We start from the raw sequence: 14,671 nt of genomic DNA, 5'->3' as shown, positions 1-14,671 counted from the left end.
CAAATATTTGATGACCTAGTATACACTGGATATTTTATGTGTAAGGACACAGCAGTCAACAAAGCAAAGAGGGACCCTTCTATTAACTGGAGAGCAGCATGTGAAATACGTAGACAAGAAAACGGAAAAAAAAAAAAAAAAATCAGGCATGGTAGCTTATGCCTTTAGTCTCAGCGCTTGGGACACTGGTAACAGGCAGATCTCTGAGTTCTAGGCCATGATCTATACATATATAGTGAGTTCAGAACACTAGTCAAGGATATGTCTTTAAAAAGCAACAGCAAAAGGCTATGAAGAGAACAAATTAATCATAGCATGAAAGTGAATTGAGGGCTACTTAAGATTAGGTGTAATGGGAAACTTAGGGAAACTAATAGGAAATTTGGAGAGGAAGTGTTATGTAAGTCGATAAACACCAAGAGTGCATTCCCCAGAGACTGCCCGCTTAGAGGGTCCGTGGATCTTTAAGCGTGGGAAAGTAGAGAAGCTAAGGACTTAAAGAGAGGGGTGAGATGACGTAAACTTCACAGCAGAATTTTGATTTTTGCTGGAAGTGTGGAAAGGGGCCTTGTCTTGTTTACGCCTTTACAGAGGTTCCCCCGAGGCTACGTGGCAGAGGTCTGAAAGGAAACCGAAACCCGAAGCTCCAGTCGCTGGGAATGGGCGGCGGCCGCAGTTAGGGGGAACCGAAGGACAACACGGGATTTACGCAGCTAAAAGGCTCGGCCAGCAGCTGACAGTCCCCACAGAGTCCCGGCCCAGCGTTCCCCGGGAGGGACCGGAAGAGGAAGTCGGGGCTGCACCCTAGAGGTCCGGGTGCCGCCAGCACAGCCTGTGCCTAGCTGCCCGCCCGTGGGATGGGGCCGCTGCCCTCGCTGCACGCTCCTGCGGCTGCCCTGCTCTGGAGCTGCCTGCTGGGACTGGTGAGAGCCGAACTCCCCTCCCCTCCGCTTTCCCTCCCCTTCCTCCCCCTCCCCCTCCATCCCTTCCTTTCTCTCTCACCACCCCTCCCGGTTTCCCTCATCCCTTCTCCTTCCCCTTCTCCCCCTTCCTCTCCTCCCAACCCAGCTTCGCGTTCTCCCACTGCCGGGACCCGAGTTTCTGCGCTCATCCTTGAGTCCCAGCTTTCCAAACCCGCCCCCATCTCCCGAAATCCTGTGACATGCCCAACCCTTGGAAGAAACCCGCGGGGCGGGGACAGGAGCAGGCGGTGTGGGTGGGGAACTTCTTCATTCTTGATCCTTTCGCCCTCTCTATAATTTTTTTTCACCGTGCTGGCGTGTTTTCTTCTTAATTCTAAGAATTCACTTCTGTGCTTATCTGTGTAGCCCTTCTTACTGCTGCATTTTGCCCAGAAAAAGGAGGCGGGTGGAGGGGCAGGCGTGGACAGGGTTCCAGGAGTTAGCGTTCTGGCCTGCTCTTTAGTTAACTGCGTTCACATACATTTCTCTCTATAGCCATATGAATATCTATATACTTTCCTTCCACTCCCATATGGTGTCTTCTATGTAAGGTACATGTGATTATACTGTGGGGATTTGTTTTATGCTTTTGTTTTCTTTATATGTATTAAAAATATCTTTAAAGGGGGAAATTAGAGGTTTGGATAGTTTGAAGTCTAAAAGGGTCGAAGTCTGGTTAAGAAATAATAGCAAATATGTGCACCCTGCCCATATTTGTTGAAATAACGTTTTAAAATTCGGCATCAGGTAATTTGAGCTAAAATGTGTGAGCAAGAAGCTACTAACTTTCAGTGTTTTAGATTTTGTTTCTATTCACTTTCTTTTCTGGGCTTTGATGTGGGAACTTTTTATAGGTGTTTACACACTGTTGTGTAAACAGTGTGTGCAGTTATTACTTAGAAACCATCACTTCTCTGAAAGACTGTGCTTTGTTACTCTGGGCTTTAAAAGGTCACGGAGGAGACAGTCTAAGTCCCAAACACGGTTTGTTTGTTTGTTTGTTTGTCTTTTTAAAGTAGCCTTTGGCAGTTTAGGAACTTTGCTGGACAGAACTCAAAAAGTATTTTGAGGAGAGAATGACAACACACTAGCATTACTTTATATCTTTAAAGTATGAGCTGAGTAACCAGACTAGTATCATTAAGTCCGAAGAAAACTCAGCCTTTACTTAAATGTTGTGAACCTATAACTTACCTATCAAGCTTAACACTCATTTTAGTGAACCTCTTAAGGTGATTAATACAAAATGATATTTACATACCTGTACCATAGTCCCACTAATCCTCTCTTAAGATAAATCAATGTCAGAAAGCTATCTTATCTAGTTTTCAAAGGACATTTGAGGTGGAAGAGTATAGTTTAGAATATCTCCAAATTACATGCTGCAGAGATTGTTCAGTGGTTAGAAGCACTGGCAGCTTTTCCAGAGACCCAGGCTACATTCTTGGCACCCACATGGCAGCTTACAACTGTAACTCCAGTTCTATGGGATCTGACATCATCTCTGTTAGTTTGAGGCCAACCTAGTCTACAGACTGAGTTCCAGGACAGCCAAGGCTACATAAAGGGAAACCCCGTCTCAAAACAAACAAACAAACAAACAAACAAACAAAACCCAACACCATTCACATAAAAAAAATAATACATTTTTTTAAATTGAAAAATAGTGGCCAAGTAACTGCAATTTTACCAGGCGTTATGGCAAATGCTTTTAATCCCAGCACTTGGGAAGCTGAGACAGGTAGGTCCCTATGAGCTGAGGGGGCAGCCTCTACAAAGTGAGCTTCATGCCAGCAAGGACAACGGGGTGAGACCATGTCTCAAAACAAACAAATAACCAAAACCTCTGCAGCTTTCTATGTGTGCTTTAGCTGCAACATCTTTTTCATTTTGTTTAGTGTCTGTCTGTCTACACGTGCCTATATGGAAGGTCTGTATTCCTTCTACTATGTGGATCTGGGGTCATTAGTTGTGGCTGCTTGTGTTTTCACTTGCTGACCCATCACCCTGAAGGTCATGTTCTTCCTTGTGGGTTTACAGATGGCTTTGTTCACAGAGAAGATGGGAAGAACCCCTGTCGAGGGAGAGAGCAGTATTCTGAACTATTGAGGATGTCTCTGCATGTGCCCCCCACCTCTCACCTTTGTGTATACTGCTCTACCAACTTGTACTGTTTCCCTATCTTTCTAGGCAATGAAAAGAAGACAAGAGAAAGTATTTTAGCTGTTTTTTAAAAGTTATTTTTATTATCTTATTTATTGGGGGGGCATGCATTTCTGTTGTGATCTGAGGACAACTTGGAATTATTTCTCTCCTTCCTAGTATGGGCCCTGGGATCAAACTCAGATGGTCAGCCTTGGTGACAAATGCTGTTACAACTGAGCTATCTTGCCAGCCCTTCTAGCTCTCCTTTATTTTACTTACTTTTTTATTTTCTTATGATTATTTAGAGACAGGGCCTCTCTATGTAACCCTGGCTGTCCTAGAACTCACAAAGATCCTCTTGCCTCTTATTTCCACTGGGATTGAAGGCACGTGGACCATGCTGGGTAATTTTGTATGTTTGTTTTGTTTTTGAGACAGGGTTTGTTTCTGTAGTCCTAGCTGTTTTGGAACTCAATCTGTAGACCTGGCTGGCTTCGAACTCATAAAGATCATCCTGCCTTAGCCTTCCAAGCATTGACATCAAAAGCAAGCACCACTCCCTACCCCTGCTTGGCAGGCAGTTTTTAATCTTAAACTATGCATTGGTGTATTTGGATAGGCAGTTGAAGGCTCTTGAAGACTTGAGTGAAATGCTTTTAAATTCCAGGTGGTATCTTATACAGATAATACTTAGAAGTAATCCCATATCTCTTTAATCCTCAGGAAAAGTACAGGTCAAAAGTTGACAGTGGAACAAGCTGAGAGGTTTTGCGTACCTCTTTCTGCATGAACGTGCACAGTGAAGTCATAACTCATAAAAGAGGAGGAAAATGTCAAACTGAGAGGGCAGACAGACATTGTTACATCACAGCAAGAATCCTCTCAGGGATGTACCCTTAAAACTAGGGCCATGGTTAATCTTGTAGGAAAGTGACCCATTTTCCCCAAAGAATGAGTTTAGACAAGTGCATAGTTCCACTATTCTTGAAGCTAATTAACTCAGCATGAATAAGCTCATTGAAGGACCTGCTCTCTTAGGAAAAATGATCAACTCTGTATATATAAATAGTTTTATTAAAATCTTTAGTTGCCTGCGGGGCATAATTATGACAACCATGAAAGTTGCTTGTATCTTAGACAGCTGCTCAGGAAGCCATCCTGCATGCGTCTGCCAATGGCGTGTCTTCACTGTCCAAGAACTACTGCATGTATTATAACAACAACTGGACACGGCTTCCAAGTTCCCTAGAAAATGCAGTAAGTAAATAACATAATTATTCCTAATAATAGAAATATTGAGTAAGAGTAATGACTGTTTTAGGATATGGATCAGTTATGATATTTGGTGATTAATAAGTACTTCATTGACTTTGGTCAAGTCTTCTCTGTAGAAGAAATGAAAGAAATGACTTAGGGAATTTTTCGTTAGTTTTGTTTTAGTGAGACAAGGTCTCACTAAATAGACTTGACTAGCCTGGACTATGTCAACCAGGCTGTTCTCAAAGTCTTAGACATTGGCTTGTCTTGGCTTCTAGAGCGCTAGCGATAAAGGTGTGTACCACTCTACTGGGCTTGACTGAGGGAAGTTTTTAGTTTTTTACTTTATGTGTGTAGGTGTTTCACTTGCATGTATGTCTCTATACCACACTCGTGCCTGGTACCTGCAGAGGCCACAAGGGGATATCAGATGCCTGGAGTTTCAGATGGTTGGGATCTGACACCCGGGAGCTGGGAATTGAACCTGGGTTCTCTAGAAGAGCAACGAATATTCTAGACTGCTGAGTCATCTCTCTCCTGTCCCAGACTGAGGGAATTTTAAAATTTGTACCTCTAATCCTTGTTGTTTGTCATAAAGTTGTTTTTGTTAGTTAACTCAGACATAAGTACATGCTGTGCCCCTGAGCTACACACGCCCAGCCCCTTAAAAACATTGCAAAGCAGTGTTGGAGTGTTGGAGTCTCATCGATGATTACTGTTGGGCAAACTGAGGTATCTGTCTTCTCAAGAACATTTCTTTTCTTCAGACATCTCATAGGTTGGTGAATCTGACTGGCACACCGCTGTGCCACCTTTCTGACATTCCTCCTGATGGCATAAAGAACAAGTCAGTGGTGGTACACTGGGGACCCTGCCATTTTCTTGAAAAAGCCAGAATTGCACAGGAAGGTGGTGCTGCAGCCTTGCTGATCGCCAACAACAGTGTCCTAGTAAGTCCTAAAATGGAGTGACTTCCACTGGGCCTGTACCTTCAAGTCTCCCAGGAAGTGAGCCAACTCCTCTGTGTACTCAAAAGCTGAAGTTTTAATAATCTTGTAGATGTTTTTTATTAATAAACACTCTAGATTTCTTAATAAAGCATTCTAATTCGAAGGTCTTATAGTTTTTGCTGTATTTCTAGAGTTGAGATGACTTGTTTGGAAACAAATATGTATATATATGTTTATATAATGTATGCCATACAATGTCTAAATAGTATATATCAGTTGAAATTCATGTTAAAAGTATTTCTATTTGAAAACTTATATATTATTACTAAGAAAGAATAATGTAGCTTTGTTTTTATAGTTTGACATAATATTTGCACTTAGTGGAGTAGTATGTATGTTTTTTATTTTGTAAATAATCATGTTTCATATTTTTCCTTTTAGATTCCTTCCTCAAGGAACAAGTCTGCATTTCAAAATGTAACTATACTAATTGCAGTTATAACACAAAAAGACTTTAAAGATATGAAAGAGGTAAGTTAATCATTGTATATTAGATGTTTACAGTGTAAACCAGGCTAGCCTTGAACTCAGAGATCCACCTACCTCTGCCCCCCACGTGCTAGGATTAAGGGTATGTGCCACCACCAGGCTCCAATTCCTATATTTAGTTTTGACTATTACTCATTCTTCATTTGCTAACAAGCTTGAAAAGCTGAGTGGGCCTTCAGCTGTCCTGTCTTCTTAGCTGTGTGATGAAGTATTGGCCCTAACATGAAACGTGGATGTTGCTGCTCTACTCTTGGAGAGGAGATTCATTCCTGTGTTTAACTGTCACTTTGCCCTTTAGACTCTTGGAGATGATATTACCGTGAAAATGTATTCTCCATCCTGGCCTAACTTTGACTATACTCTGGTGGTCATTTTTGTAATTGCTGTGTTCACTGTGGCATTAGGAGGATACTGGAGTGGACTTATTGAATTGTAAGTTTAATTAAACTTTTTATGGCTTCCTGATAAGTAGTTTTAAATAATGTTTTATGATAATCCTAGTAACAAGAATATTTAATTTTTTTTCTGACCTCAGTATATAGTGAGTGCCATTAAGACCAGATTGTAGGATTGTCCCTTTTTTTTTTAAAATAGGAAAGTTGTAGACACCTGAATTATTTGTTGATAGGGAAACACTAGTCTCACATCAAATGCTCATGTAGGCTGGTGAGATGTCTCAGTGGATAAAGTGTGCACCGAACAAATGTAGACCTGAGTTCAATGCCCTAGAGCCCATTTGAAGCTGGACACAGTTGTGTATGTCTGGCATCCAAGTGCTCCTGCAGAGCTGTGGGGTCAGAAATAGGAGTCTGTGGATGCTGAAGGACAGGTGGGCCTGTCTACAGTAGGGAAGAAGACAAGGATCAAGGGCGACAGAGAGAGAGAATGAAGGGGGAAGCGCCAGGGTGAGTGAGGGCAATTTCAAAGCAGGAGCTGGGGATACAGCCCAGTGGTAGATCTTTCATCTAGTGTTTTGAACAACTTTTGCCTTGTTGTTTGAACCACTGCACTCCTAAAAGAATGCAATTAATGGTAGTATTTAATGTATAAATCTGGTAGTTGGTTCTCTTTCAAGAAATTGTTTATGAAGGCTGTGTGTGATTCACGCCTATAATCACAGCACTTGAGAACATGATTATGTGAGTTATTATGACTTCCATGTATATTACTGTAAATTTTTAAAATTTATTTTCAGTGACAGATACCAACGGTTGGCACCTTTCCCCACTTAGGTGCCACATTAATAACACTGTGTGAATGCCTTGACATCCTGATCTAGAGTGCTGGGGTTGGTGTCCCAGTGAGAAAGTAGTGTGTGCTTAACAGTTACAAATGTGCAAATGTTTAGACGTAAAGTTTTATTTAGCCAAAGTCTGCAGTGAACACAGACCTAATGATCCAGGCCAGAAAATGCGTGACAGGAAGTTTGACTGGACAGAGGTGAAGAATTGGGGCTGGGAACATAGAGTGGGTTCTGTGAAACTGGGAAGAAGCAATGAAGCTGACAGCAGACACTACTCAACCAGGTGACTCTTAGTGGGAGGACTCATGGGAGGTAGCAATGGTAGGACAGGACTGTATCTGATAATTTTAAATAAATTTTCCAAATACATTAACAAGGACAAAATAGACATACAGTAAATACTGAGTTTGCTCAAAGGGGAATTTTATGTTTATGGTTGAGGGAAACTAATTTTAAAAATACTTTATTGTCTGTAGATTGATAATGTTGTTTGTAAGTTTATATCTTAAAACTTCATTATGTCAACCTAAACAGTTCTCCCAACTTGGTCGTATGAGCATCTGCAAACATTGATTTGTTAATATAATAAATGTCATGTCTTCTAACAGTTTTGTTTTCACTAAAAAAAGTCTTATTTTAAAGTCATGTAATGGCAGATTATCTCTGGAGAGTAAGAATTTAAGGTGTTTTACTTTCCAGATTAAATATTTCTTTCTGGGGCTGGAGAGCTGGCTCAATGGTTAAGAGCACCAACTGCTCTTCCAGAGGTCCTGAGTTCAAATCCCAGCAACCACATGGTGGCTCACAACCATCTGTAATGCGAACTGGTGACCTCTTCTGGTGTGTCTGAAGACAGCTACAGTGTACTTATAATAAACAAACAAACAAACAAACAAACAAACAAATAAGTAAATAAACTATCTTAAAAAAAAAAGAACTCGGGTCTTCAGGCTTTATAAAAAAAAAATTTCTTTCTGGTCCTTATTTTTTAAGTACATTACCTTTGTGATTAACCTTCAATTGGTACAAAAAGGAATTTTTAAGAATAAGTGTACTTGGTAAAAGCTGATGTTTTCTTGTGTGTGTTTATACAGGGAAAACATGAAGGCAGTGGAAGATGTTGAAGATAGAGAGACTCAGAGAAAGAAGGGGGATTACTTAACCTTTAGCCCTCTCACGGTGGTCGTGTTTGTGGTCATCTGCTGTGTAATGATTGTCTTACTGTATTTCTTCTACAGGTGGCTTGGTAAGAACCTGGATTTTATGTGTGCTGCTTTGAATGTACAACCATATACATCTTCTCTAGAGGTTGAAGCCAGCCTGGGACACATAGTAATTTTTAGGCCAGCCTGGGCCACAGAACTGTGCAATAAGACCCTATCTTAAAATCTAAAATTTTGGCACAGGAGAGATGGTTCAGCTGTTGAGAGCGTGTAGTGCTTTTGTGAAGAATCCCAGTTTGGTTCCTAGCACCATGTCAGGTAGTTCACAAGCACTTGTAACTCCAACTTTAGCAAGATCCAATGCTTCTGGCTTCCTTAGGTACTTATGTACATATCCACATATATACACACAATTAAAATATAAATAATTCTAAAAAAAAATCTATTCTACCCTAAAGCATATTTCAGTTTTTAGTTAGAATTACAAGTGAGTTTTCTTTTTTCAAGACAGGGTTTCTCAGTGTAACCCTGGCTCTATAGACCAGGCTGGCCTTGAACTCAGATACTGACCTGCTTCCCAAATGCTGGAACTAAAGGTGTGCATCACTGTGCCCAGCTTAGAAGTGAAAATTTTGATGTGGGAAGAAAATCATCTAACTTCATAATTATCTCAGGACACAATATTAAATTATGATTGGCCAGTGCTTTGTGTGGTATTGCAAGATTTTGTTTACCTCAAACGAGTTTTCATGGTTAAGATGGCTGCTATTTTTTAGAATGTTATAACTTGACAGAATTGTACTGAATTGCTAAGACTTTCCTCACCTTTTTGTTTATTTGTTTATAAACAAGCTTTCTCTGTGTAGCCTTGACTATACTGGAAATTTCCTTGCCATTTTGTGATTAAGATATACTTATAGTAACTGATGTTGATCTTGAGAGTGCTTTCTGGTAAACTCCTTACATTTAAAACAAAACTAGCTAGAACTAAGTTGCGATGCTAAAGTCATTTCTCACATGGAATCCTTTCCAAAATGGCAGCACTAAAGCTCCAGAATGGCCTCAGGAAGTGTGATCTCTACCATGCTGTGACAACTTGGGATAGGCAACTTGGCAGAGGATAGGCCAAAATCCAGTTGATAGGCCATGGAGTGCCTGTCCACTGCTGCTCTTACTACACATAACCAGTGATCACATGCAGAGTCCTTGACTGTTCACCTTAGCTTATCTAGGCCTTACAACAACCCAGTGTTTGTCTCATAAACCTGACCTGATAAAGAGTGGCATATCCAGCTTCATCCAAACCCAAACCACCCCGATTTACTGTGTTTAGATCAGCCTCTGTCTCTCACCCCCATCCCTGAGCTACACACCTTCTAAAGGCAAATAGGCCTTGAAAATGGAGGTACAGCTGGTATTTCTATCCCAATATTCTCTAAAACGTTCAGAAAAGGAATGTAAGGTATAATAGCCCTCCCACTTAATAACAACACAGTAGTAAAATGTGTTTAAATAATTTTCTGATAAATCTGGACAGTACATAATGCCCATCAAATTATACTACCTTGTTTTTTTTCAGCAACAAAGAAGGTTCTTTGAATGGATTTGAATGTTTTTCCTTTGTGCTCTCTCTCTCTCTCTCTCTCTCCCTCTCTCTCTCTCTCTCTCTCTCTCTCTCTCTCTCTCTCTCTCTCTCTCTCTCTCTTAAATTCTCCTTAGCCAACATTATTCTGTGTAGCTCTGGCTAGACTGGTAACTCTGTACGACCAAAGCTAGTCTTGAGCTAGTGGCTGCCATGCCTGGCTGGATTTGGTTTAAACCTAGGCCAAATCGTTATAAATAAATCCTCCATAGGAAAACATGGATAAGATGGTGGTTGATACCGAGCACAGATACTTGTTTTCATCCCTAAATTACATTTCTGAAGATTCTCATTAATAGTTTATTAATCCACAGGCAGGCCCAGTGGAACATGTCTTTAATCACAGCACTGGGGAGGTGCAGAGACCAGCAGATCTCTACAAATTCAAGCCTGATCTACAACAGCAAGTTCTAGGCCAGCTAAGGCTACCAAAGTTGTTTCTTAATCACTCAGAGAATATAAGTCAGTTGTAGAATACTTGCCTAATAGACACAGAGTCCTGGTTCAATCCCCGGTGTCAAAGTAGCTGGATGTGGAGGTGCACACCTGTGATGCAGAACTCTGAAGACTCACAGAGAAGGATCAGAAGGTCAAGGTTTTCAAGGTTATTCTTGGCTGTACAGCAAGTTCAAAGCCAGTGTGAGCTGCAGGAGGCCCCAAAAGAGGAATAGGAGGAGTAGCTTAGTTGGTGAAGCTCTTACTGTGTAAAGGAGATTGGAGTTCAACCCTAGGACCCATGTAGAACGCCTCACCCCCACCCCTGCCTCCAGTCTTTCAGTTCTAGCCCAGGGTAGAAGCAGGTCAGTCCCTGGAGCTTGCTAGCCAGTCAGGGTGGTCTGCTTGGCAAACTTCCACGCCAGTGACTCACCCTGTTTCAAACAATTAAAACAAAAGAAAAATAAGACATCTGAAGAATAATACCATGTTTGTCTTCTGGTCTCTACACATACCTGCCTACATGTGTACACCCACATACACACAAACATACACATATGACAGGCACATCAGTCCTTCTGGTCTTACAGTTAAATTAAGTATTTATAAATATTTGTAATGGACATGTTACTTTGAATTATTGAATAATAGAAAAAAGTAGAACCATCTTCAGCCACATAAAGCAACCCAGGTAGTGTTTAAAGGAATTAAAACCACAAATACCACGTCCTGTTTTAAAACTCTAGGTATATATATTTGCACGGTAGCCACTACTTCAGATAACAATATAGTTACCATGTTGAAAATGTGATCTAATAAAGAGAGCCAAAGAATTAACACCCGTCTTGCTTTTTTTCCAGTTTATGTTATGATAGCAATTTTCTGCATAGCATCAGCAACGAGCCTGTACAACTGTCTTGCTGCACTGATTCAGAGGATGTCATGTGCACAGTGCACGTATGTATCTATTAGCAAATGATGTAATTAGTGTCTCAACTTAGTACAGGAAAAGTGAGGTGTTGCTTTAGGCCTGTCTATATTCAATATACATTGTATTCATGCCTGGCAGAGTTTAAAGTCAATAATGCATTTGGGATTTATTTATGTTGTTGTTCATTTGTTTGGTTTTATGAGACAGGGATTCTTGGTAGCCTACTTGTCCTGGAACCTCCTAAGTGCTGGGACTAAAGGTGTGTGCCACCAAGCCTGGTTGTGTTTGGGATCTTTAAGTTGAATTCCTGAGACGTATTTCAGGTATTCGGTAGCCATATGTGGCTAGTGGCCGTCAATCCTGGAAAGCACTGGGAACATTTCCATTACCACAAAGGGTTTTTTGTTGAACCTGTTATTAAGCATCACTGGTTTTATGTAAAAGCATGACATTGAGATTGACATTTCAATCGCTTCTTGTTAATGTTTGGCACTTGATTTGTATTAAATGAACATTATTTTTTATTTGCAGCACAAAATAACTATTTTATTTATTTTTAGGGTTTTGTGTTGTGGCAAAAACATTAAAGTGAGCCTGATTTTTCTTTCTGGACTATGCATCTCAGTCGCTGTTGTGTGGGCTGTGTTTCGAAATGAGGATAGGTATGGCGCCTCTAGTTTACTTTAAATTTAAGGATGCATAGGGTTATATCTTTTCCTGAATTGTGTTCATTATGATTATTGTGGATATTTTGTTTTAATTCAAAAACATGTCTTAAAACAAGGTAAATTGTTTTTTTAATGAATACAGTTATTTAACAGGATCTCTGTATGAGCCCCATTGCCAGCTTGTAACTCTAGCCTCAAGTTTGCAGTGACTCTGTCTCCTGTATGCAGAGGTTACAGGCATTAAGCCACCAAACCCAGCAAACAAACATATCTTAGGCTAAAGATTTGAGCTCATGCAGGGAAGGAAATCAGGTTATGCCTTAAACACCTAGACTTAAAATATGTTCAGTTATGGTGTGTTGCAAAGTTGTGTCTTATAACCTTAATAGATGGCATTCTCACTGATTTCCAGAATGGGTTTTTAAATTAAAAAAGCTATCATATTTTCATTTCTGTTACTGCTATCTAATACTCCACCAAAAAGCAATGCAGGGGTGAAAGGGTTCATTTTGGCTCACAGTTCCGGGTGATAGTCTGTTGTTGCTAAGAAGGTGAGGTGGCAGGAGCTTGAAGCAGCTGCGCACATCACATCCACAGCCAAGAGCAGAGAGAACGCCTGCACAGGTGACTTCTTGTCTCAAACTCATCTCTATATCTATCCAGTTTAGCCCCAACCAGGGATCAGCACTGCCCACATCAGTTAACCCAGCTACAAAAATACTGTACAGGTGTACCCAGAGGTCAGTACAAACCAGCCAGTTCCTCTTCAAGATCCACTTCCCAGATGATTCTGATGGTGTCAGATTGACAAAAATAACCACCATAAGGCAGTATGTAAAAGAATATATGGAATATTTTGCCTTTTGTATTAGAAAAAAGGCTTTATGCAAGGTATCTGCCCATTTATTGAGGCCAACAGATACGGGTGTCCCTCTTCAAAAAAAAATATTTTAAGCGTAATGTGCGTGTCTCGTGTGTATATGCCACAGCATAACTGGACAGTACTTGACAGTTCTGGACACTTGAGTCAGACACTTCTTTCCATCCACCCAGAGGGTCTAAGGAATTTAGCTCAGGTCATCAGCGTGATCACATGTGTCTCTACTGCCGAGCCATCTTGCCAGCCCATGGTCTATCCACAGCAGGAAGGGAGACCCGGAAGAAAATATATAACCTAAGTTAATGACTTATAAATAAAATCGTTGACCTAGACATCTTTTTATAATTACCAAAGTTATTGAGTTTATCATTGGTTGCTAGTTATGCATATTAGTTTCTGACAAGTAAACTGTGTAGTTTTCTGTTTGTGTTCAACCTGACTAGATATGAACATGAGGATTTTATTGACGGCTGTCTTTGTAGGAGACAGGTAAAGCTGCAAAGATTAAGGTGAATGTGTACTCGTATGTGACATTCTTCTGAGGTAGCCTCGGCAGTCATTACTCTGCCAGGACAGTGACTGGCTGAGCAGGGAGGATATGAGGAGACAGTTCATAGCCATAACCATGATGGTGTAACCGTAGTGACCTATTTATTTAACTTTCATCCCTCTCTCTCATTACTTTAGGTGGGCTTGGATCTTACAGGATATCTTAGGAATTGCCTTCTGCCTCAACTTAATCAAAACAATGAAGTTACCCAATTTCATGGTAAAATATGTTATTTTATAGAGCTGTAATAATCTTTCCTTCTTAAAACAATATGACCGAGGCATACATTTGCAGGTAGTAAGACAAGCTCATTTTAATTATACTCTTGAAATGTGGCAAATGTACAGATGGCCTTTGTAACTTCTGTGCACATGAGCTGCAGAGGGTTCCCCAGCTTCAGATGCTTGTTCTGCCTGTCTGTGCTCACTCCCGGCCCAGGCAGGGCAGCGCGTGCATTTCTCTTAGTCATGCTCATTCCTTAAAACCAAATGAGACTAGATATATTTAATTCAGCGATGATCCTAAGCAAATGTGGTACAGGAAGTGAAGATTTTTTTAAATGACATATGAAATAAAATTATTCATATTGATAGCCATAAAACATCTTTTAAATGGTGTTTAAATATATATTTCCATGCTCACTTGGATTTGCGAAGAAAATTAATGTCTTAGTTTTGACGTGGGAAGTTTGATCTTTGAAATTCCTTTTTTCTCTGACAGTCATGTGTGATACTGCTAGGCCTTCTCCTCATCTATGACGTGTTCTTTGTCTTCATAACACCCTTCATCACAAAGGTATGAGCATTTTAAATTCACGATGAAGCCTTCAAAACGATGAAACTTTTTAAAAAATCTGTTTGTTTGCGTGGGTCTACTCAACATAGCCCTGCAGGAAGAGAACTCTGTGTAGAACAGGCAGGTGTAGACTGGACAGACCTGCCTGCCTCCAGATTAAAGAAGAGACAGCGCTCCCTGCACTGCCACACACAGCTCCTTTCCTAAGTGTTATTTTTATTTCACGTGTGGCCGTGAGCACCCGCATGTGTGTATGTGTACCTCCTGCATGCCTGGAGCTCGCAGGGGCATTCTTTCCCCTGACGCTGTTTGTTCCATACTTTCAAACGCCACCCATTGTGGGTATTGGAATCCAGGTCCTCTGCTAGAGCAGTGGGTGCTCTTAATGCTGAGCCATCTTGCCAGCCTCAAGAAGGGAACTTTAACTCTGTTCATAGATTGTTGGTTTTGCAGATTTTGTATTTTGGAGTGAACTTTAATTTCCTGAGGGAAATTGCCTTT

The 14,671-nt window shown here is 40.7% G+C and overlaps 1 protein-coding gene across 3 annotated transcripts in view; it reads left to right on the top strand.

The window, feature by feature from the left end:
- Positions 1-820: 820 nt before the first annotated feature.
- The window catches only part of SPPL2A (signal peptide peptidase like 2A), a 34,405-nt gene continuing 20,554 nt past the window's right edge, over positions 821-14,671 (top strand). For 2 of the 3 annotated variants that reach the window (XM_080931757.1, XM_080931756.1), the window contains exons 1-10: positions 821-923; positions 4,245-4,364; positions 5,132-5,314; positions 5,756-5,845; positions 6,162-6,295; positions 8,201-8,352; positions 11,207-11,303; positions 11,838-11,939; positions 13,513-13,594; positions 14,096-14,170. In XM_080931757.1, coding sequence (XP_080787883.1) covers positions 858-923; positions 4,245-4,364; positions 5,132-5,314; positions 5,756-5,845; positions 6,162-6,295; positions 8,201-8,352; positions 11,207-11,303; positions 11,838-11,939; positions 13,513-13,594; positions 14,096-14,170 — 1,101 coding nt within the window. In that variant the 5' untranslated portion in view covers positions 821-857. Of the gene's footprint in view, positions 924-4,229; positions 4,365-5,131; positions 5,315-5,755; positions 5,846-6,161; positions 6,296-8,200; positions 8,353-11,206; positions 11,304-11,837; positions 11,940-13,512; positions 13,595-14,095; positions 14,171-14,671 lie in introns of all 3 variants that reach the window. The other variant, XM_080931758.1, reaches the window with a different exon arrangement.

This window comes from Micromys minutus (assembly GCF_963924665.1).
Source record: "Micromys minutus genome assembly, chromosome: 17".
Classification (NCBI taxonomy): Eukaryota; Metazoa; Chordata; class Mammalia; order Rodentia; family Muridae; genus Micromys; species Micromys minutus.
Note: the sequence above shows the minus strand (reverse complement) of the source record. Positions and strands in the feature narration are given on the sequence as shown.